At 47.7% G+C, this 23,963-nt stretch overlaps 1 protein-coding gene across 10 annotated transcripts in view; it reads left to right on the plus strand.

Moving 5' to 3' along the window:
* Window positions 1-23,963, plus strand: part of VWA2 (von Willebrand factor A domain containing 2) — a 48,237-nt gene that overhangs the window by 19,589 nt on the left and 4,685 nt on the right. For 5 of the 10 annotated variants that reach the window (XM_005566494.5, XM_065521437.2, XM_005566496.5 and 2 more), the window contains exons 5-11: window positions 3,558-3,667; window positions 14,089-14,283; window positions 15,147-15,280; window positions 15,951-16,083; window positions 19,779-19,834; window positions 21,998-22,105; window positions 23,095-23,667. In XM_005566494.5, the coding sequence (XP_005566551.3) occupies window positions 3,558-3,667; window positions 14,089-14,283; window positions 15,147-15,280; window positions 15,951-16,083; window positions 19,779-19,834; window positions 21,998-22,105; window positions 23,095-23,667 (1,309 nt within the window). Of the gene's footprint in view, window positions 1-2,030; window positions 2,840-3,557; window positions 3,668-14,088; window positions 14,284-15,146; window positions 15,281-15,950; window positions 16,084-19,778; window positions 19,835-21,997; window positions 22,110-23,094; window positions 23,668-23,963 lie in introns of those variants that run through there. The other 5 variants (XM_074002812.1, XM_074002811.1, XM_045361596.3 and 2 more) reach the window with 4 other exon arrangements.

Below are 23,963 nucleotides of genomic sequence, written 5' to 3' on the forward strand. Positions count from 1 at the left end.
CCTTGCTATCACACAGCAAATGGCCAGCAGTGTGGCAGTCTGTGTGTGTGTGTGTGGGAGTGGTGTAAGAAAACCGTGACAAGAAATTTCCTGGCTGATGCTATTGGGAGCAGATCCCAGAGTTCAGGGAATTTAACCTGGGCATTGCTGGACCACATCTAGAAAGTGTCATTGAGTTCTGGGGGCTGATTTCTTGGTTAGACATGGGCCAGTCAGTGCCCATGAGGGAGCCAGGACAACCAGAGGCCTGGAAACCTCTATGAATGAGGGAACCTGAGGATCATTTTCATGTGAAAGAGAGCAGACAATGGCTCTGTGTTTTAAGGGTAGAATCTGGGTGTTCAGGGAGTTAGATTCAGGCTTAACCTGAGAAAAGCTTTCTCGCAGCAAGACTTGAGAAGCAGAGGAATTGAGTGTTTACTTGGGTGAGTGAATTAGTGTGTTGACCCCCAAGGTCAGGTGGACCCCTTGGCATGCTGCAGAAGGGTTTTTGCATGAGGGCGATTTAAGATGGTTTAGTCTGACTTGTGGCTTCAGGCTTTATGTTTTTGCTGCTGCATTTTTTTTTTTTTTTTTTTTTTGTATTCTCTTTTTGTTATCTCCATGTACAAGGGATTTCATTTGTGCCGTGTTTTACTTGCTTTAACTTTAGTTTTCAAGAAGAAATGTCAGGTAGCTGTAAATTAAGACTTTTATGGATGCTCTGTTGTTAAGGTGGATTTAAGGTGTTTGAAGTCTTCCTCTTAACACTTAAAAGCTGAGAGGTTCACTTCCTGGCTCTAATGTAGTGACTGGGGCAGAGTGATTATGGCTGGTGAGATAGCTGGGCGGGCCTGTTTCTGAGCATACAGTAAACTGAAGATAAAAGGCAACTATTTTGTTCCCAAACCACCAATTAAACAAAATGCTTTAACTACTGACTTAAGCTGCTTCCTTCTTGTTTTGAAGTTATATTTCTTCCTGTTTAACTCAAGTAAACACACCCAGCTGTTGGTCTCAGGAGAGGTTATTTTTTCAACTAAGTAATTCATTCACATGGGTTCAATAAAAAGATGTACAGTGAAAAGTCTCCCTTTCACCCACACATTTTCCATTTGGCCTGTCCCTCAACTTGTGTTCTTGAGTCTTTTCCAGAATCACTTTGTGCAAATACAGGCAATGTGAATAAATATTCTTCTTTCTCCCTTATTACACAAAGGGTAGCCTACCACACACATTGTTCTCTCATGCCTTTTTTCTCCTCTTATTTTCTTGGAAATCTTTTCATATCTGTATACAGGTATAATTTTTTTACAGGTCATTAAAATGTTTCATCATAAGGATTTATCAAGGTCTAATTAACCCCTAATGATGGATATTTGCTGTTACAAATATATTGTGATCTTGTAAATAACATGATTTCACACGTACAAGTAGGATACATTTCCAGTAGCCCTATGCATTTTTTTTAATTTTCTTTTTTTAAATTTTCAATAAATATTTAAAAATTGCCCTCCATGGATGCTGTACCAATTTACATTTCTACAAGCAATGTTTGCGAATGCTCGTTTCACCCTGGAAACATCGTATATGGTTTTTTGCTAAATGGATGGGGAAAAATGCTATTTCATTATGGTGAGCCCAGGTATCTTTCCATTAAAGAGTTATTTGTATTTCCTGTTCTGTGATCTCTGTTCAAATCCTTTGCCCATTTTCTGTTGGATTGTTGGTCTTTTGTAGGTTGATTCTCATTTTTTTATATATTGAGGAAGCTAACCCTTTAACATGAATTGCACATAATTTTTCCATTTTGTCTTTATTTTTTTATTCCGTTAAGGTATGTTTCATCCCACAGAAGTTGTTGTTTTTTTGGTGCATTCACATTTATCAATCTTTCCTTTATAGCTTCTGGATTTTAAGTAATAGAAAGTAAGGTCTTTTTACACATTGAAATTTTAGAAATTCTCCTGAGGTTTTCTAGAACTTTCATATTTAGATTTTTCACCCCAAAATCTTGAATTCATTTACAGTTTATCCTTTATTTTTTGTAGATTGCTCTCCAGTTGTCCCAGTATCATTGACTGACTAGATCATCTTTTCCCCCTGGCTTGAGATGCCCCTTTTTAATCACACACTAACTTCAAGGAAAACCTAGGAAGCTCTCCTTCCCAGAAGCTTCTTCCCGAGATCACCTACTGGTCTGTCGTCCTGTGTCCATCTCCCCCATGTGCCCACTGAAGACTGAGATTTCATTCTGCTTAAGGTGCCGAAGAGCTCCTCCCCAGAGCACCCTGCCTGCAAAAGGGAACCCCACCCAGCTGATCTGGAGCAGATGCCGCCGGCCTGGTGTGGCAGGGCGTTTCCATCATCTCCCAAGTCCCAGGCCTGTCGAGGGAACGGCAGTGAGGGAATTCAAGTGAGGAGCAGAGGGCAGCATCATTGCTTAAACATGACTCACTTGGCCCATTTGCACTCTTGGCCAGAACTAGGGTTAGTTTTGAGAATAGTAACAGAGAATGTTGTTTCTCCAGGGGTTTTGGAGAACCAATGATGAGGTGCAGGCCTTGGGCCTTCGGGAGGAAACCTGAATGTTTGTAGCCTTCTCTGCTCAAGACATGCTAGTGCTTTAAGGATCCAGAGAGCAACTTTACTCAGTTTCCTTTCTCCAGTTTTGCAAGGCATTGGATCTCCTGTGGCCTCCTCAATTAGGACACAAAATCTATGTGGATTCACCAGTGTTCTCCTTCATTACAGAAGAACTTCAGCCCCAATGCTGGTCGTCTCAGTTGTGGATGCTGATTGTCCCCCAGGTCTGACTGTGGTCTAGAGACCTGGACTTTGTCTAACTTGGCAGGAGCAGGTCTGGCGGGGCTGACCACCCAGTCAAGGACTGGGTTGTGGGGTGGCTGTGCTTAGTGATGAGTTATCAGTGATGGTGGCTGTGGTTAGCTTCGCAGCAGCCCCAGTTGGGTCAGTAAGTGTTTCGCTGCTGGCCTGTGCTGGCTGCTAAGAAGGCAGGAGTTATAACTGGGTCTTAGGGAAGACCATAGGCACAAAGTCCGATGACCTGGCTGCCTTTCTTACTAGTCCTGGGCAAGTAAGCATTTGCCTTGGGCCAGACGTATATATTCTCCACATTGGGATTTCTCCACCCATAATGTGGGTGTTAATAGTGACTCTGTGGATTAAATGAGATAGTGCATGAAACTGCTCAAGACAGCAGTGGCAGCTGGGAGGCAGTTGGTAAAAGTGAGCGGAGACCCTGCCCTAAAGATTCACAAGCTCAGCTGAGAACACTGCCAGAATGTTCAGCTGCCTAGCAGAAGGTCAGTCAAGAAGATTGAATTGGGATCGTCAGTGCAGAACACAAACAGATTTGGCTGGTTTTTTTTTTCCAGGTTCTCCAAATGGGTCTTTGGAACTTCCTCCCAGGGAGACAGGAGAAAGCTCTGGCATTGGTGTTTGTTGAGTGGGTGGGAGGCAGGGTTGTTAACCTTTCTTGCTCCTTCTTTCCTCTTAGGAATGTTTTTGACTTGACCCCAGTCTCGGGGCCCTGAGCCCACTGTCTCCTACTGCAGGTCAGAGTGGGAGCGTTCCAGTTCAGTTCCACTCCTCATCTGGAATTCCCCTTGGATTCATTTTCAACCCAACAGGAAGTGAAGGCAAAAATCAAGAGGATGATTTTCAAGTATGTATGATCAGATACTGCTGTGGTTAGGGTGACACCAGCTGCTCTTAAAATTGCTCCATTGAAGGGTTTGGTCCTGCTCTGGGCTCACAGAGAGGACTGTGGGCTGCTTTCAGGGGCCCAGCTGGGCACAGTTGGTCACACGAATTCCATTCTCAAGGCTGCCCCTCCTTATTGCATGATAATGTCCCAGGTAGGAATTTAAGTGGAAGTAAAAAAATTTGCTGCTGTGATGTATAGTTGTCAATTACCTGGGAGAAAGTGCTATTGAAGGTCACGAATGGGGTTAAGAGCCTGGAGGAATAGGAGGAACACTGAGTCTTAATCCCATTTCTGTCTCTTGTGACCACTGCAGCTTGGACAGTTCACCGCACTTCTCTGAGCCTCATTTTTGTGCTCTAAAAAGAGCAAGTGCCCTCTGTTATTGAGAGTGCTTTAAAAATTATGACTATCTGGTTATGTGCTCATACATATACACACCTTATGTGTTAGTCTGTTCTTGTATTGCTATAAAGAAATACCTAAGGTTGGGTAAATTATGAAGAAAACTTTTATTGGCTCATGGTTATGCAGGCTGTACAGGAAGCATAATGCCAACATCTGGTAAGGGCCTCGGGAAGCTTCCAATCATGGTGGAAGGCAAAGGGGGAGCAGGTGCATCACATGGAGGGAGCAGGAGCAAGAGAGAGGAGGAGGTGGCACACATTTTAAAACAACCCGATCTTACGTGAATTCACTCATCACCAAGGGGATGGTGCTAAGCCATTCATGAGGGATCCGCCCCCATGATCCAGACACCTTCTACCAGGCCCCACCTCCAACACTGTATTACAGTTCAACATGAGATTTGGAGGCAACAAACATCCAAACAATATCACCCTCTAAATATATATATATAGTCATATGTTTACTTTACTTACATTATAAGTTAGCTGATGTGTGCATCTGAATATGATATGTGTATATGCTCATATGTTTTTATACACATATATTTTATGTATTTTACATATATATACATATAATCTATACACATGTGATACATATATATGCATATATACATATGCACATATTTACACATACAGGTATATACATACACATATATAATGTTCTTCACAAGCCCTCACAGAATAATGACTTTGACTTGCCCCTTGCCATTCTGGTCTCTGGATCCACTCTGGGCTCCTGCTGCCCCTTGTACTAGTGTCCACTGAAGTCCTCCGAAGTCCATGGTCAGAGCCGTTTTTGGCTGTCTCCTCCCATTGCAAAGGCTCTGAGCTCTGAGGGCCTTTTTCCAGTTGCAAGCCTCTGTAGTTCTGTCGGTGCTCTCAGGAAACCTGAGGCCCTACAGTGGGTATATCAGGGACTCTGGGAGCCCTGCAGACCTCAAGAATGTCCGAGTAACCCTCAACTGACTTTTATCTTGGACTATCTATCCCAGCCCTTTCCTCTGCCCTTGAACAGATTAAGGGGCAACTCATCATGCAAGAAAGTACAAAAGGAAAGAGCTCATTAATATGTGTTCAAAAAATACATTAGTGCACATTGGCCTTTTCTTCCCCTGGAGCCTTGTGCCCTTGGGGCCTCCAAGAATTGGCTTCTTACAGAGAATAGTCTCAGCCTTGCTCCATATCTTTGACAAAGACACACAGTGCTGGGACTTCCTCCCAGGTTTGTGGAATCACTCTCTGCTCTTGGTATATTTAGGAATCCGCGCTTGGTTTTTGAAGCACAGTCTCACTCTGTTGCCTAGGCTGGAGTGCAGTGGCACTATATTGGCTCACTGCAACCTCCACCTCCCAGGCTCAAGCCATCCTCCCACCTCAGCCTCCCAAGTAGCTGGGACTGCAGGCATGCGCCACCACACTGGGCTAATTTTTCTATTTTTGTAGTGATGGGGTTTCGCCATGTTGCCCAGGCTGGTCTTGAACTGCTGAGCTCAAGCAATCCACCTGCCTTGCTCTCCCAAACTGCTGGGATTACAAGTGTGAGCCACTGTGTCCAGCCAGGAATCTGCACTTTTTTTTTTTTTTTTTTGAGACGGAGTCTTGCTCTGTTGCCCAGGCTGGAGTGCAGTGGCGTGATCTTGGCTTACTGCAAGCTCCACCTCCCGGGTTCACACCGTTCTCCTGCCTCAGCCTCCCAAGTAGCTGGGACACAGGTGCCCGCCACCACGCCCGGCTAATTTTTTGTATTTTTTAGTAGAGATGGGGTTTCACTGTGTTAGCCAGGATGGTCTTGATCTCCTGACCTCATGATCTGCCTGCCTCGGCTTCCCAAAGTGCTGGGATTACAGGCGTGAGTCACCACGCCCGGCCGAATCTGCACTTTTAAAAGACCTCTCCCCACCCTCCACTGTGATTGTTATACACACTAATTTTTTAAAAACAGCTTTATGGAGATATATTTTATATGCCATAAAGTTAACACATTTAATGTGAAATATACTCAGTGGTTTTGAGTATATTTACAGAGTTAAGCAACTTTTACTCTAAGTTTTGAACATTTTTATCACCTCGCAAAGAAACCTTGTAAGTAGACATTTTTCCAAAGAAGATAGACAAATGGCCAATAAGTACACAAAAATATTGTCAACATCATTAACTATTAAGGAAATGCAGATCAGAACCTCAGTGAGCTACCATGTCGTAGCCACTACGATGGCTCAAAGACTGACAAAAACAAGTGTTGGTAAAGCTGTGGATAAAGCAGAGCCCTCATCCATTGCTTGTGGGTTTGTAAGTGGTGCGTGCCACATTGGAAAAAAGTTTGGCAGTTCTCAAAATGTTAAACATAGATTTAGCATATGACCCAGCAATTCCACTTCAGGAGAATTAAAAACATGGGCACACAAAAATAGTTGTATGCTAATGTTCATACCAGTGCTATTTATAGCAGCTCCAAAACGGAAACAATAAAAAATCCTCAACTAATGCATGTATAAACAAAATGTGGTATATCCAAATAATGGAATACTACTCAACTGTAAGAATGAATGAAGTACTGATTCATGGTATAGCACGGAGGAATCTTGAAAACATTAGGTTAAGTGAAAGAAGCCAGGCATAATAGGTCACATACTATATGATTCCACTTTTTTTGTTTTTTTGAGATGGCATCTCATTCTATCACCCTGGCAGGAGTGCGGTGGCGTGATCTCAGCTCACTGCAACCTCCGCCTCCTGGGTTCGAGCGATTCTCCTACTTTAGCCTCTTAAGTAGCTGGGACTATAGGCACCCGCCACCACGCCTGGCAAATTTTTGTATCTTTAGTAGAGACGGGGTTTTGCCATGTTGACCAGGCTGGTCTCGAACTCCTGACCTCAGGTGATTCACCTGCCTCAGCCTCCCAAAGTGCTAGGATTAGAGGCGTGAGCCACCATGCCTGGCCATGATTCTACTTTTTATGAAGCGTCTAGAATAGGCAAATCCATGAAGATAAGAAGTGGACTGGTCATTGCCAGGGGCTGACGGGAATGAGGAATGGCTGCTAATGGGTATAGGGCTTCTTTTGGGGGTAAAGAATATGTTTTGGACTTAGATAGTGGTGATGATTGCACAGCTTTGTGAATATACTAAATATCACTGAATTGTACACTTTAAAAGTGTGAATTTTATGTTATATAAGTTATATCAATAAAGTAGTTACAGAAATTTACCCATTATATGCAGTATGCATTTTCAGAGGAAAAAGGCTGTTGGTATAAGTTTAAGGCTAAAAGTCAAAGACCATTTGAGTGACTTTGACTCAAAGAATTCAGCTCTGCTCTTGTCTGAAAAACTAATCAAATCTCAAAGAATTGGTACAAAAGGAGGAAGGAGAATTGAGATCATCTAGTATGTTTTCCATCCCTTATTTTACAGAGGAGGATATTGAGGCCGAGAAGAAACAGGTGCCCTCGCCAGGATCAGTGGGTTACACTGCCAATCCAGTAGGCCCCACCCAGCTGTCCTTTCCCACCTCTTATCATGCTCCCTCTCCCACACCCCCCAGATGATTAGTTGAGCTGCTTTTCAGCTGTGTTGAGGTCATAACTAAGGGCTTGAGAGCATTATTTATAACATATGAAATGCAGAGACACACTAAGATTGAGGACATTGAGGGTGGAGAATGAAGACTTCTTATGTGTCTGAACAAGGTCAGCTCTTCTGGGGCTGTGTATGGTTAGCACTTATGTTTCCTAGGACAACTGTAAGTGACAACAAACAAGGAAAGGAGGCGCTGATTTTTGGCCCCAGTTGTGGGGTTACTGAGGACACTAAAAATGAAGACAAGCTGTTATGAATCAGAACGGAGGAACATGGGCCAAATGGAAGTGATGACCTTCCTGGGGCACTTTATTCTTCTTCTACAGTGAAGTTTGTTTTTAAATTTTAAACTTTTGTAGGTACGTAGTAGGTGTATATACTTATGGGGTATATGAGGTGTTTTGGTACAGGCATGCAATGAGTAATCATCACATCAGGGAGAATGGGGTATCCATCCCCTCGAGTGACAGTGAAATGTTAAATGCTTGACTGATTAGGACAGCTCGACCCAAACCCAGGATACTTGCCTTTCCAGACCAACGCAATCCCCCAAAAGTATGTTTTGAGGTAGTTAAGAAACCACTCTGACAACCACCTTACTGCTACTTTGCAAGAAGTTTAAAAAACGTTGCAGTCAAACCTTCCAACATTGCATCCCACAATAACATAAAATCAAGATAAGACCTGGCTGCTGATTGGTTCCTGAATGCACAGAGCTTCTGGCCTGCTGGCTGCCCAGCCGTGCTCATTTCATTAATCTCATAGTAACACAACCCTGTGTTTACTGTGACTGAATTTTTTGGACTCCCTCCATAGCTTTGTCTCCACTTTACCTTAGCACAAAACTGTTGATGGCCTTCCCTGGCCTCTTTCAAACCACATTAACGTTGAAATGTGGCTTTTAGGTTAGTTAGAATTACAAAGCATTTTGTCCTTTTTTCCCCTTAATATTATTTGGTATGTGCTATTACATAAAGCTGTATTATTTTTCACGTTGATCCTTTTTAATGATTATTTAATAATCCAAGTTCAGCTATCACAGTATATTTAATCTCCTAAAAGGTAACATTTAGGTTGATTGCAGAATTTTTGTCTGTTGTTGAGAAAAAAAGATGTAATCAACATCACTGTACCTACAGTGGGCTTTCTTTTCTTCTTTTTCGTTTTGAGACGGAGTTTTGCTCTTTCACCCAGGCTGGAGTGCAGTGACGCGATTTCGGCTTACTGCAACCTCTGCCTCCTGGGTTCAAGTGATTATCCTGCCTCAGACTCTCCTGAGTAGCTGGGATTACAGGCACCCGCCACCACACCCGGCTAATTTTTGTATTTTTAGTAGAGATGGGGTTTCACCATCTTGACCAGGATGGTCTTGAACTCCTGACCTCAGGTGATCCACCCGCTTTGGCCTCCCAAAGTGCTGGGATTACAGTAGTGAGCCACCGCACCAGCTGGGTTTTTATGAATTATTATTATTGTTAAGACAGGGTCTTTCTCTGTCACCCAGACTGGAACGCAGTGGGGGCGATATCAGCTCACTGCAACCTCCGCCTACCTGTTTCAAGCGATTCTCCTGCCTCAGCCTCCCGATAGCTGGATTACAGGCCCCTGCCACCATACCTGGCTAATTTTTTTCTTTTTTTGTATTTTTAGTAGAGATGAGGTTTCACCATGTTGGCCAGGATGGTCTCTAACTCCTGACCTCAGGTGATCCGCCCACCTCGGTCTCCCAAAATGCTGAGATGACAGGCATGAGCCACAGTGCCTGGCCCCTTATGAATTATTTTTCATAGTCTGTTTCATGGCCTGCTGACATCAGAATGACTTTCAGGGAGGTGAGGGAGGGAGAGAGAGGGAGTGCTGGTTTGAAATCTAGATTCTCAGGCCAGGTTGCAGACCCACCAATTTGGACTGTCAGGGAATAGGACCTGAAAATCCACATCATTAAGTCTCCTGAGAGATTTTTATGAACACTAGAATTTGAGACTAGACTCAAAAGGTAAACTTCTTACAGTAGGCCGCTGTGGGTTCATTTTGGTAACAGCCACCCACTAGGTCCTCAGAGGCGCTGGACCCAGCATTTCATCCTCTAACAATACTATTTCTTTCCCCTTTTAACGTGGAAGGAAACTGGGACTCAGGTCAAGTAACTTTTCCAAGTTTACCTGCTAAGATATTGCAAAACTAATATTTGAGCCCCTCCACCTCTGGAACTCATGTTCTTAATTATTTGTCTGCACTGATAGCAAAATGTTTTGATTCTAGCCCTCCCACCACCCCTCTCCAAAAGTTCATGCATGGCAGTCATAACCTCCAAGACAGTAGCTAATCTGTGAACTTTCATCTTGTAACCTAGTTTAGTCCAATTTGAGAGAAATTAGAAAAATCCTGGTGAGACTGTGGCCTCAGAGCCCCCCTGTCTGGGTTCAAGTCCTGCCTTCACCACTCATGAGCGGCATAACCTTAGTTTACACCCTTCTCTGGACTCTCCTATTCCAGAGAGCTGTGGTGAGAATTATATGAGAATATGCTAAGCGTTTGTAGATAAACATAGGTTGAGCACAGCATCTGGCACGTGCTAAGTGGCCAGGAAATATTAGCAGTTATTGCCACTATTCTCTGAGTGGGGTTTCCTCGTTGGTTAAATGTGGAAGTAGATGCTGAGCTCAGAACAGACTCTCAGGCAGAAATGCTTCCTGGAGTAAGCGGAGAGGTTTCTTCTCACGTCTCAGAGGTCCAGCCATGAGGAATCTCACGTTACCTTGGTTGCAAGCCAGCAGACAGGGTTCTTGTGGGAAAGCCTTCACAGGGTGCTGAGGTAGAGAGGGTGACAGCATCGGTATCACTGCTGAGCAACGGGAAGGCCTGTGTGGTGGGCAGCCTGGGCTCTCATGTCCCTGAAATTTAATTTCTCTGTAACCACAGTCTGATAGTTGTGAAGAGGGAGGCCCAGACCCACTAGAAAATCTGAATGGGCCAGATGTGGTGGTTCACACCTGTAATCCCAGCACTCTGGGAGGCCAGGGCAGGTGGATCACCTGAGGTCAGGAGTTCGAGACCAGCCTGGCCAACACGGTGAAACCCTGTCTCTACTAAAAATACAAACATTAGCAGGGCATAGTGGTGAGTGCCTGTAGTCCCAGCTACTCGGGAGGCTGAGGCAGGAGAATCGCTTAAACCCGGGAGATGGAGGTTGCAGTGAGCTGAGAGTACGCCACGGCACTCCAGCCTGGGTGACAGAGTGAGACTCCGTCTCAAAAAACAAGAAAACAAAATCTGGATGGAACCCAAGCCTTCCCCTGAAGGTGGTAGATGGAAAGGAAAACCAGTTTGACTCTGAAGGGGCCCAAGGGCAGACCCCTGTGAGAAACAGAACAGAGTGTGGGGAACAAGTACTTTTTCTTTTCATTCCTAAAGCTGTGAGCCTATAGGAGTGATAATGATCAGATGGACCACAAGGGAGGGGAGGCTTTAGGGAGAGAAGGCAAGGACTGGTTGAGAACCTCAGAATCCAAGAACATAGCCAGGAGGCCATAGGGCTCACTGGCCAGTGGGTAGAGGCGCAGGTTGCTTCAAAGCCACCGAAGCACCTTGGCTTTGGATGAGAAGAAAGTTTTGTGAGCATTTAGGTGGACAGTTTAGAACAGGGGATGGCAAACTTTTTCAGTAAAAGCTTGTATAGTAAATAATTGTATTTTCAGGCTAATGCTCTCTGTGTAGACAGTACATAAATCAGTGGGTATGGCTATTTTCCAATAAAACTTTATAAAAATGGACAGCAGGCCAGATTGAGCTGACTCCTGGAGAGGAAAGAGCATCAACTTCAAAATCAACCAGACTGGGCTTAAACTCCAGTTCCGACCTCCACTAGCCAGATGAGAGTCACGTGCCTTCACGAGTATGTAACTATCTGTTTAAGAACTTGGGCTTTGGAAGTGGAGGGCCCTGGGTTCAAGTCCTGCCTTCACCACTCATGAGTGGCATAACCTTAGTTTAGACCCTTCTCTGGACTCCCCTATTCTAGAGAGCTGTGGCGAGAATTATATGATAATATGCTAAGCATATATAGATAAACATGAGTTGAGCACAGTGGCACATGCTAAATGCCTGGGAAATATTAGCAGTTATCACCGTTCTCTGAATGGAGTTTCCTCGTTTGTTAAGTGTTAAGATTAGCACTTTTTACCATGGATGTAAGGATTACATTCAGTAACAGGTGTGTGTGTGAAGTGTCTGGCATAAAGTAAAATGTCAGCGCTAATATTATCCTTTAGAAATGGAAGCCATTCTGCTCTCCCAGGAGCCCTGGAAGAACACTCTTTTTAAATATAAGAGCTCTTTGGTGAAGGAAACTGTATTAGTGGGAATCAGAATTGGGTTGGTGGTCTTCGGTATCTAATGTGTGATCCAGCAGGGTGTGAGAGGAGTTAGGGGCGCTTGGGAGTCAGTGGCGTAGGTGTAGTCTTCCTCTTCGAAGACTCATCCGTGTTGTTATGCTCTGTTTTTCTTTGATAAGCCCATTGTCTAAGCCAAGCTCTGCTCACTAGCTCCAGAACACAGGTTGCATTGCTCACCTGTGTCTTTGCTTTAACCCCTTCCTGTAATCAGGATGGCTTCTTCCTTTCCTCATCAGCGGATTCACCAAGACCCCATTTAAAAGCTCTTTCCCCCGAAGTCTGTTCCCTGACAGCTGCACCCCACAATGAATCTGCTCCTCCGAATTCCTGTTATTTGCATCCTTGCATTTCTGTTTACTTGCTGTCTTGTAGATCCCGTATCTTTAACTAGACCGGGAGTTCTTTAAGGGGTGGGATCGTGGTTATACTTCCTGGTCTCCATTTCACTATCTTCCCTCTAGTGGATCCATAGTAAATACTCATGGGTTGAAAACAAGTAAGTGAATTTTTAACCGATGCAAATGTCAATATATATATTGTAGGCAAGACGGTTAATTCTAGGAGTTGTCAGCTCTTGTTGACATTTTTTAACTTTATGGAGCACCGCAAAGAAAACTGCCCTTTAAGAGCTTGCTTGTGTTAGAAAGCAATAAAAGTGAAGAATATTCTAGGGCTGGTCTATAAATCCTTCCCAAGCACAATTTTCACGCTCTTTGCCTGTCTTCCTGCTGAATGGAGAGCACTTTGAGGACTGAGGGGAAGGTGGAACCACAACATGAAAGGAGCCTGGATTCCTGAGTAGCTGCTTGGAGGGAAGCCAACCAGGAGAGATGCCTGGGCAGGAGGACTCATGTCAGACTTGCATGAAAAACACACACAAACACACACACACACACACAGAGCAGGCAATGCCTATGCCTCTTGTCAGTTGGATGTTTTCACATTAGAAGAATGACCATAGTTAGGGTTGAATTACAGGTAGGCATTGCCTTAATTTATGGTTGGTGCAATCTGAGTGTAAATGTGCCCCCCATCTAGAGTCTGTGGTTAGTCACTATTACAGAATAATGCTCCCACAGGGTTTTCTCTGTGTGTACAGTTGATAACCACAGTAATTCCATCAGCCTCACAATGTTGATCATGTTTGGATGGGCTACAAACCACTGAATAGTTTGGCTGCAACAGGGACTGACTCACAATTCAGTAACCTAAAATCCATTGTAGTGAGTCATTATTTTCTGTCCAGCTGACACTCAAAGCTGGCAGTCCTCTCTCTGACAGGACCCTTACAGGAGTCTCCTAATTTGAGATTTAGCAGAGATACTGCTCTGGGATTCCAGGACTAGTCAACAGTTCCTATAACTGAGCTGTGAGGATGAGAGAGTCTCAAGCCATGGCAAATAGAGCACCACTGGCATCCCGATGAGATGGGACCCCTATAATCTGCCCTGATCTGGAGGTGGTCAGACAGCTCAGCCTTCCAGCTCCCAACCTTGAATCTGGACATGGCCCACAAAGGCCTGGATCACAGAAAAGACTCATCACACCTTTGCCTTGAAGCCCTGTCCTTCACTCTTACGGATCCTTCCTCACACAGTTTTCCTAAGCTCAGTTATCTGCTTTCCCAACCCAAGATGTTGAGCCATAACAAGAAAGAGATGACGCAGGGATGAGGAGATGGGAGGCAGGTATCAGACAAATGACAAGAGCTGTCAGCCCAGAGTCATCACTCGGGGAGGAGAAAACACACCCAACACACAAAGAATGACATTATTACAGAATACAACAGAGACTTGCAGGGTGAATCTCAAGTGCATGGAAAAAGTAATTTCTGTTCATTGTTGTTGTGGTTTAGATGGTAGAACTATCACTTTGAGCCTCTGCTAGGAGAAGGTGACCTTTTGCTAATAACGGAAGAGCCCATCGATTTCAGGCTCTCATCCCAACTTCACCTCCTCGCATCACTCACTTTGCTTCTTTTTTCCTTCTGGGTGTGCACAGAGGAGGGCACACGGATACAGGACTTGCTCTGAAATACCTTCTGAACAGAGGGTTTCCTGGAGGCAGAAATGCCTCTGTGCCCCAGATCCTTGTCATCGTCACTGATGGGAAATCCCAGGGACATGTGGCACTGCCAGCCAAGCAGCTGAAGGAAAAGGGTGTCACTGTGTTTGCTGTGGGGGTCAGGTTTCCCAGGTAAGAGCCTCAGTCACCCTGGAACAAGCCCTCAGGTGGTCAGCCTGGGGATCGTGTCATGGCCATGGGAAGGGAGGGGACTGGAAGAGCTGTCCGGGTCCTTCCCTGGATCTGTCTTTTCCTCACTTTGCCATTTTGGCTCCAGTGCACAGGAAGCTTCGATCTTTGGGAGCCTAAGCATTTGCATTGACTTTGGTTTTGTTTGAACACTTGGTTGCAAGTACCAGAAACTCTGCTGAAATTTATTTGGGCAAAAATGGAAATTCATGGAATCATCCCATTCACTGGGTGGGATGGGGGTCCCTCGGGGTGGGCAGGAGCCAGGGACTTCAGTGTGATCAAGATTCTTCCACATATCTCTGCTGTTCTCTGCCTGTTGCCTCCTCTCTTACCCTGACTTTCTTAGGAAGCTGGAACTGGAGCTGCGGATGGTGCCCAGCTCACGTCTTCAGAGCTCCACCCTGGAGAGAAAAGACCCCTTTCCACAGTTTTAACAATGCAAGAAAACCCTCTAATCAACCTGAGGCAGAGCCCACACTTGGGGCCAGGGGAGGGGGAGTCTGGCTGGCCACTCCCCTTTACCCCATTTGTCTAGCTGCTGGGCAAATAGGCTTTCCTAGAAGAGAGGAGGGTACAGATGCATTCTGTTACCAGCTATGCTTGCTTGTTCTTTACTTGCTGTCACCTAGAACCACTTTCTTTCATTTCCATTCTGGTTAACTGTTTTCCTCACCAGCTATGGGTCTGACAAAACCAGACACTAAATCTGTGCTGCCATCCACAAGGAACCCATGGCCTAGGAGATGAGTGGGCAGGAGAAGGGTGGGTACAGGGCCACAAGCTGTCACAACCCCTTGGCACAGGTGGGAGGAGCTGCATGCCCTGGCCAGCGAGCCGAGAGAGCAGCATGTGCTGTTGGCTGAGCAGGTGGAGGACGCCACCAACGGCCTCTTCAGCACCCTCAGCAACTCTGCCATCTGTTCCAGCACCACGCCAGGTAAGACCTTCCAGCCTGGAGGGAGTGGAAGTGCCATGTGGGGTCAGGGAGGGCTCCCTGAGGCAAGAGGTCAGGACCCAGGAGCCTCCCAGGGAGGGAGAGCAGGCAAGAGAGAGAGAGACCGGCAGCCTCCACCCTGGGCACTCTGCTGTCTCCCTGTGCCTTGCCCTGTGGGTTTCCCAGCTGGGAGCCCCGAGCTTGTCTTCATGGAGGTAGAGAGGCCCAGGGCTTGAGACTCAGACGTAGTAGGTTCCCTGTCCCCTGCTCAAGAGAGAGCCAAGTCTCCTGCCCCTGCCTTGGTCCACACAGAGGAGCACAAGGAGGCTTTCTGCTTGGTGCAAGATCCCTGCATTCTAGTTGTCCTTGTCAGGGTCCACCCAGGAGCCAGAGTGATGACATTATGTGGAGTGTATATGTGTGCACATTATGTAAAAGCTCTGTCGGGTGGGGCCCAGCAGAGGAGATGCTTAGAGACTGGATGCCCCGCTGAACAGGCAGAGCAGGGCCACTCACCTGGAGATGTGCCCTGACCTGAGAGAGCGGAAGGTGGCCAGCCTGGGGGTGTGGTGAAAACTCCCAGGAGCGGGAGCAGCCGCTGGGGGATCGTGTGTGGCGGGAGGAGGTGGAACCCTGTCTCCTCCGTGGGTGCGGGTGTGTGTTGTGGACACAGACTGCAGGGTCGAAGCGCACCCCTGTGAGCGCAGGACGCTGGAGATGGTCCGGGAGTTCGCTGGCAATGCCCCGTGCTGGAGAGGATCGCGGCGGGCCCCTGCGGTGCTGGCTGCACACTGTCCCTTCTACAGGTTGGTCTGCAAGCTCTGGGCTCGGCCTGGGTGGAGATGAAGGCCCCCACCCCTGAGCTGTGGGGAGGATAGCACTTTGGGGCCCCGCCATGGAGACTGTGACGGAGATTGAAGCAGACCTGGGAGGGAACCAAGGACATAGCCATGGGAGAACAGGGAGAGGTACAGCTACTCGGTATCAGCATCCCTTAATCCACAGCCCAGGCACCCAGGGCGAGCGCCGGTGGCAGGGTCACAGGCATTCTGGAAGGCTGGTGAGTGAGCCAAGCGCTGACCCTGCAGGGCAGTGGTCTCCACTTGTGATATTGATTTGGTAATTTGGTTCCTCTGAGCACCAGTTTCCACATTATGGGGGCTGAGTGAGGCAGGAGGATCAAGATGAATTCCATTCAGGGAGGCTGTGGGATGCTGGGTTCTCAGCTGTGGGATGCTGAGCCCAGGCACCCAAGAGCACCTGCTGCCCGGCCGCCAGCCCATCCCTCCCAAACACTCCCCACGCCATTCCTTTAGACTATCTGCCATTCAGCATCTCTGTCCGGAGTCCAGTGACCCTGCTACTCTCCCTTCCTGGGGGTCCAGGGCAGTGTTTGAATCAGCTACATCTTGCCCATTGGTCCTCCTCCAGCGATGAGCTCATAGCACAGCACACAGCAGTGAAATTGATTGGCTGAGAAGCCTCAGGGCTGTGCTGGGCTGATGGAAAATCCAAAGACTGTTTCTCTGGGAAAGGTCAGTCCCCTACAAGAGGGTCAGAGGAGATGGGGCCTCATGCCACATCGGGGCCACCAGAGGCTCTCCTCACAACCCAAGCTCTTAAGTGAAAGGAGGAGTTGATTTGTTCCTTGATGGCCACGTTCTAAGTGCCCGCTCAGCCAGGCAATATGTGATAAGGAGACAGCACAGTTGCTGCCCCCAAGGAATCGTGGTCTAGAGCAGGGCATTGGAAAAGGAGACCAGAGGCCACCCTGAGGCATCCTAGGTGCTGGGGTGGAGTCTGTCCTCTCTGGGATGTCACAGAGAAGGGGCCGCTCGAGCAGTTTTGCAAGATTTGGAACTGTGGCGGTGGGCAAGGTGGCCAGAGCCGGGAGCAGGTGGGAGAGGCTGGTGGCCGCAGTGTATACTTCCTGGGCCTTGCATTCAGACTCTGCTGTCAGCCTGCTGAATTTTTAATCCTAGCAGCACCACTAGGGAGCTGTGAACTTACCACTGCATGTTTCTGCGTTTGAAAAGGGGTGTGATAATAATCATAACTGCCCTACAGGGTTGTTGAGAGCATGCGGTGATTTAATAGGTAGATGTGTTAATATTGCAGGCTCCTAGAATGAAGCATTTGGGAGCTCTTTATCTATTTCCTCACTCAAGAAATACCCACGGAGGGCGTCCTGTGCTCCCCGGCACTCACCCAGGAATCAGCACCAGCATCTCAGAAACACATCTACCCTCACAAGCTGATGCTCTAGTGATGGGAGGCAGCCATTCCAAAATGAATACAGAAAATAAACTGTTCAGTGGTAGCAGGTGTTGTGGAGGAACACGACAGCAAGACGGAGATGTGGTGGGGTAGGCGGGAGCGCTGGGGCAAGGTCACAGTTTGAAATGGAGTGGCCAGGGAGGGCCTTGCAGAGCATGTGGCATTTGTGTCCAGACCTGAGGGAGGTGGGGAGCGAACTGTGTGCAGGTCCCTGCGAAGCCCTGTGGGTAGTGTCTGCACCATAAATGCTGATTCCCAGGGAGGCCTGAGTCAGGGAGCGGGAGGGGCCCAGGGAGCTTTCTGGGCTAGGACTTGTGGCTTTATTATGAGGTCGCTAGGATAGACATGGAAGAGAAGACGATTTCTCTTGAATGAGCTGGCAGTTTGGCATACTTTGTTTTTATTGTTATCATTTTTTTGAGACAAGGTCTTGCTCTGTCACCAGGATGGAGTACAGTGGCAGGATCATGGCTCAGTGCAGCCTCGAACTTCCAGGCTCAAGTGATCCTCACATTTCAGCCTCCTTAGTAGTTGGGACTACAGACACGCACCACTGTGGCCAGCTAATTTTTAAGGTTTTTTTTTTAATTTTTTTTTTAATATGGATGGGGTCTCACTATGTTGCCCTGGCTTGTCTTAAACTCCTGAGCTCAAGCCATCCTCCTGCCTCGGCCTTTCATAGTGCTGGGATTACAGGCATGAGCTACCACGCCCAGCCTTGGCAACCTTTATTTCAGCAACTCCATGAGCTCTTAAATGACTTGGCTTTTACTCCATTTTACCCCAGGGAAGACCCTGCCCTAGAGGAGCATCTGATTGGCCTGCCCCTGGCGTGGGCAGCCCAGGGCAGGATCTTGTTGGAAGAAGCCTTATTTGGAGAACTTTAGGGAATGTTTTTGCCAAGGCCCAAGAGTCTCCTCAGGTGAGGCCGTCCCAGGAATTGCTGCCAACCCAGAGTGGGCTTTCTGCCCCCGGATGAGGAACTGCCCCTGTGGCAGCAGGGCACATGGCCCCGGAGACTCAGGAGAGGCGAGGACGAGGCCCAGAGGGCAGAGTGGGGGAATTTGGGGTCATGGTCAGGGTTTGGACCCCAGCTCTGCTGTGTTCCAGTAACTATGTGACCTCAGGGGACCTAAGTCAGCCCTCAGAACCCATTTCCCTATCTGGAACATGGAGGGAACCATCTCTTCAGGTAGCTGTGGTTAATGGAACACCTGCGGGTGGAAGCCACCGCAGGAATGGTGGCTGCTGTGTTATCACAGAACGTTAGTTCTCCAGCAGACCTGAGAAGTCATTGAGCCCAGTGGCTTGCATGTCTTCACCTGCAGAGCCTCGTGTGGACACTTGTTGTGCAGACCAGATAGAAGCAGCACACCTGGGGTGGAGGGGTGGGGCTGGGGCACTGCGGGAGGCCTGGAGCCTTGTTCCTTCAGTCCTCTTCTCTCCCCATCAAAGCTTTAAGAAATACAGTTGAAAACTGCAGATAGAATTACTATACAAAGAAGAAAGTGAAGACCAGAGGAGGAAAGTAACATGTCTGTGGTCACACAGCCAAAATCCAGTTGCCCATTTCCCAATATTTCTCTCCCTACTGCATTGTGAGCCTTAGAAAGTAACTTATAATAAAAAGCTGTTGGCTACAGTTTGAGGTTTTGCATGTGGATGTCTCTATCTTCAAATGTGATAGCCAGCTTATGTTACCTCTTTTTCTTTTTTTTTTTCCCTTTTTGAGATGGAGTCTTACTCTGTTGCCCAGGCTGGAGTGCAGTGGCGCGATCTCGGCTCACTGCAACCTCTACCTCCCGGGTTCAAGCGATTCTCCTGCCTCAGGCTCCTCAGTAGCTGGGATTATAGGCACACTATGCCCAGCTAATTTTTTATTTTTAGTAGAGGTGGGGTTTCACCATGTTGGCCAGGCTGGCCTCGAACTCCTGACCTCAAGTGATCTGCCCACCTTGGCCTCCAAAGTGTTGGGATTACAGGCGTGAGCCACCACACCTAGCCTTTTTTTTTTTTTTTAATTAATTGTCACTGGATAGTTTGAAACATTTCCTACTCTATGTGCAGAGAAAAGTTAGGGTAGAATCAAGAAAGAAAACCAGGAAGTCTTTCTTTCTTCTGCACTGGAATCTTCCATCAGCTTTTGGTGTTGTAAATCATCTTACGTTTCTGCCCTCCCCTTACACCTCTGATCTGTCTATCATTCTGTTTCCTTGGATTGTAGCTGGAAGAGAGTGTTCCTAGCCCACCCTGCTACCTGCTACAGGACCACCTGCCCAGGTATGATCTGCCTCTTGGATTACCGGTTCTTTCAGGGCCCTGGACCCAGGCTGCTTTGTAAAGGGGATTTTACAATCCTGGGACAGAGGGTGGGGTTGCGACTGGCTCCAGGACGGAGGGATGGGGCGCCTGGTGGGCAGAGGAGAGTGTGCTCTTCACTCACTCCATGGTGTTTGCTCATTAAGAATGGAGTGGCGGCTTTGGGATTACTCCCCTGAACCAGTGTTATGTGCATTGGTGAGAGGCAGAGAAAGGCAGGCACCGAGCACCAGCTTTGCAGACATCCTCAAAGCCAGCACCAAACTCAGGGCAAGATACCTGAATGATTTCCTCCTCTATAAAATGGGGCGATGTTTACCCGATGTCCGGAAGCCCATTTCCCTCCTCCATATAAAAGGAGGCATCGTATATGAGGTCCTGGTGAAGATTCGGTAGATAATGCCCATGGAAGTAATCCCTCAGCTGTAAAATCCCAAATTAACGTGAGGAATCATCGATGCCATTATGCATCATTCAGCATGGTTCCCCAGTGTGCCCTCACGGTCCCTCACCATCCCTCACCTGGGGTGCTAGTGACCCCACTGACCTGGGAGCTCAAAATTGCACTTGAATGTGTAGGTGTCAGTCCTGGGGTGGATTTGCTACTCCTGATGAGTAGCCCGTCTCCCGGAAGCAATGCCAGCAGTTAGACACACAGGCAGGGTAGTGAGCGTCCCTATTTGGGGTTAGGTGATCCCTTCAGTATGTTCTCACGGTTTGCAGTTCCAGCACCACGGCCTCTGAAGCATAGGGGAATCTGAGAGTGGAGCTGTTTCTGCTCAGTAATTAAGGTTTGAGGACTTATGGTTTAGAAACTAGAGTGAAATGGCTTTCAATCCCAGCTCTACCTCTTACTAATGATCTGACCTAGGGCATGTGACTTCTATTCATTTAGCTTCAGCTTCCTCATCTGTCATATAGGGTTTTTATAGTTCCTACCTAAGGTTGTGACAGTGAAATGAGAAAAGCAGTGTATTGTGCTTAGCACAGTCCCTGGCACATAATAGATGCTCAGTTAAAGGCCACTGTTGCCAATGTCAGTGAGCCTCCAGTTATTTCCAGTCTCCCGACTGATACAACCACAGCCCCAGTGAGGTGCCTAGACTTAGCCTTAATCTCTTCTGCCTTTGAAAAGTCTATACTTTAATTATAATGATGTGGCCATCAAGTAACAGATTAATATTTTTAAGCAAAAAGGACAAGAAAATGCCAGTCCCAATTGTGACCACACTCAGCTGCTTCTCCAGCCCTTGGAATACACAATCACATGAAGACCCTGTTTGTTTTCTGTAACCCTGGGAAGGAGGTCATGTGGTTTTAGCTGCATTTTGTAATAATTGACAAGGAAAGTGATGAGATGTTCAGGCATGGAGCACAGGGAATCATAGATCAGACACTTCAGAATGGGTCAGATTTTGACACAGGCTGTGGTTTCCCATGTAAACTTCCAGCTTTGAAGAGGCCTTGCTCATAATTTGCGTCTCATATCTAAAAGTCAATACTGTCATTACCTGTTGGGGAGTGTTTTTTTAGTACTGAGACTTTCTGCGGATTAATTCATTTAATCCTCATGATAACCCCACAGAACAAGTTCAGTTCCCATCACTCCTTTTGAGATGAGGATATGAAGATGGGAGATGTTAATTAAGGTGCTGGAGGAAGTGGAAGGGCCACATTCAGTGCTGAGCAGCCTGACCGCAGGATCCGAAGGCTGGTGTGTTTTGCTGTGCCAGGCGCAGAGGCCATTAAGACAAGCCTGTGTAGAGCTTAGAAGACGGGGCCCCATTGGCGCCGCAGCTCGCTCTCAGCCTTGAGGCACCCACACTTGATGTCACGGACAGCTTCCTCCTTGTCAAGCTCCAGTCTGACACCAGTTCAGCACACAGCACCTTACAAAGCCTGCTACAGAGCATCCTTTACCAACCGTGCCCAGCTCCTCCTCTATGAACTCGGCAGTGCTTTCCCCTCTGCTACAGGTTTCCTGGTGAACTGTGAGGGAAGGAAGGGGCTGGCCACTGTTAGAGCAGGAAACCAGCTGCACCCACACCTCTGGCCAGTCCTCTCTACTCCTCTCTACTCCTCTGTGCTATGGTGCTTAGCGGTTAATGGGCATCTCTCTGATAGGCCCCTGTGACTCGCAGCCCTGCCAGAATGGAGGCACGTGTGTTCCAGAAGGACTGGACGGGTACCAATGCCTCTGCCCGCTGGCCTTTGGAGGGGAGGCTAACTGTGGTAGGTATGCACCGGCCCTGTAAGACTGCCCACTGGGGAGCAAGGAGAGGACAGGCTCCCCTTTTCACTGCACACCCTTCCAGCTTCTGGCTAGAAACTGGCCCTCAAGCCATCTGCTTTTCAGTGCACCACTGGTCTGCGGTTCACGTGGTGCAGCCTCTCAGTGTTCCGTGAGTAGATAATTTGGGTGGCTGAGCTCTGGAGGAGACAGTAGCTCCCAGCTTATTAGCTGCAGAATGGTCATTGCTTGAAGTTTGAGTGCTGCCCAGCCCAGCTGAAGGCAGGAGTCTACCCAATTCTGGCTCCCAGTCCTGGGTAGAGTCTTTTCTTCTCTATTCTATGAAAGCAGAGAAAGGAGCCCCAACTCCTTTTGATTTTAGGTGTGAAATGAAGATAATAGTAGGCTTTACCTCATTGGGTGGTTGAGAGTTTTAAATAAGATTATGCAAAGTGCTTAGTATCATGCTTGATGCATATAAGGGCTTGCTGAACAGTAACTTTTAAAAACGTGACAACTGGGTTAGTTGAAGATCTATATGAAAAAATTAATCTTGACCCTGTACCTCACAACCCTTCCAGAAGTCAATTCTAGCATGGCTATAGACCTCCATGCAAAAGGCAAAGCAGTGAAGCCTCTAGAAGCAAACACAGGAGCATATATTCATGATCTTGAGGTAAACAAAGATTTCTCAGGGCACACACTGGACTAACCATAATGGAAAAAAGTGATAATGTAGATGGCATTTTGTTTTTTTTAAGTGGCTAAATGGAGACCCTTAGCGAGTGCCAGGAGTGCCGTGTCTGGCCTTGTCTCTAACTCTGAGACGAGCACCAGTCACTTAAGCTTGGGGGCCCACAGTTTCTCTGCCCCATCTCCCTCCTGGGACGGGGTTTCTCCTGCCCTGCGTGGTAGTTTGGCGTCTCGGGTGGGACAGATCGCATGCTGCATGGCCATGGCTTGACTGTGGGTGTTGCTGTGATCCCCGCAGCCCCGAAGCTGAGCCTGGAATGCAGGGTCGACCTTCTCTTCCTGCTGGACAGCTCTGCGGGCACCACTCTGGACGGCTTCCTGCGGGCCAAAGCCTTCGTGAAGCAGTTTGTGCAGGCCGTGCTGAGTGAGGACTCTCGGGCCCGAGTGGGTGTGGCCACGTACAGCAGGGAGCTGCTGGTGGCGGTGCCTGTTGGGGAGTACCAGGATGTGCCTGACCTGGTCAGGAGCCTTGATGGCATTCCCTTCCGTGGTGGCCCCACCCTGATGGGCAGTGCCTTGCGGCAGGCGGCAGACCGTGGCTTTGGGAGCGCCACCAGGACGGGCCAGGACCGGCCACGCAGAGTGGTGGTTTTGCTCACTGAGTCACGCTCCGAGGATGAGGTCGCGGGCCCAGCGCGTCACGCAAGGGCGCGAGAGCTGCTCCTGCTGGGTGTAGGCAGTGAGGCCGTGCGGGCAGAGCTGGAGGAGATCACGGGCAGCCCAAAGCATGTGATGGTCTACTCAGACCCTCAGGATCTGCTCAACCAAATCCCTGAGCTGCAGGGGAAGCTGTGCAGCCGGCAGCGGCCAGGTAAGGTCCCAGTGCCTGACCCAGGGCCGCTGGTCAGGAGGCAGGTCCTTCCTCCTTTTAGCCGCCACCTAACCATCATTCTCTGCCAGTGCCCCTTCTAGGGGCTGAAACCACAGCCCCACTCTTTTAGTTACCAGTCACATAAATAATTTCTCAGTGTACCTGTCAACAAAAATGGGACTAATAGTAATACCTCCTGAGAGACCTTTAGTGAGAATTAAGTAAGATGGGCAGTGTACATGCTTAGTACAGAGTAAGCACTCAGCAAACTCTAGGTGTTGCTGTTAATCATGATT

Source organism: Macaca fascicularis, chromosome 9 (genome assembly GCF_037993035.2).
Source record: "Macaca fascicularis isolate 582-1 chromosome 9, T2T-MFA8v1.1".
Taxonomy (NCBI): Eukaryota; Metazoa; Chordata; class Mammalia; order Primates; family Cercopithecidae; genus Macaca; species Macaca fascicularis.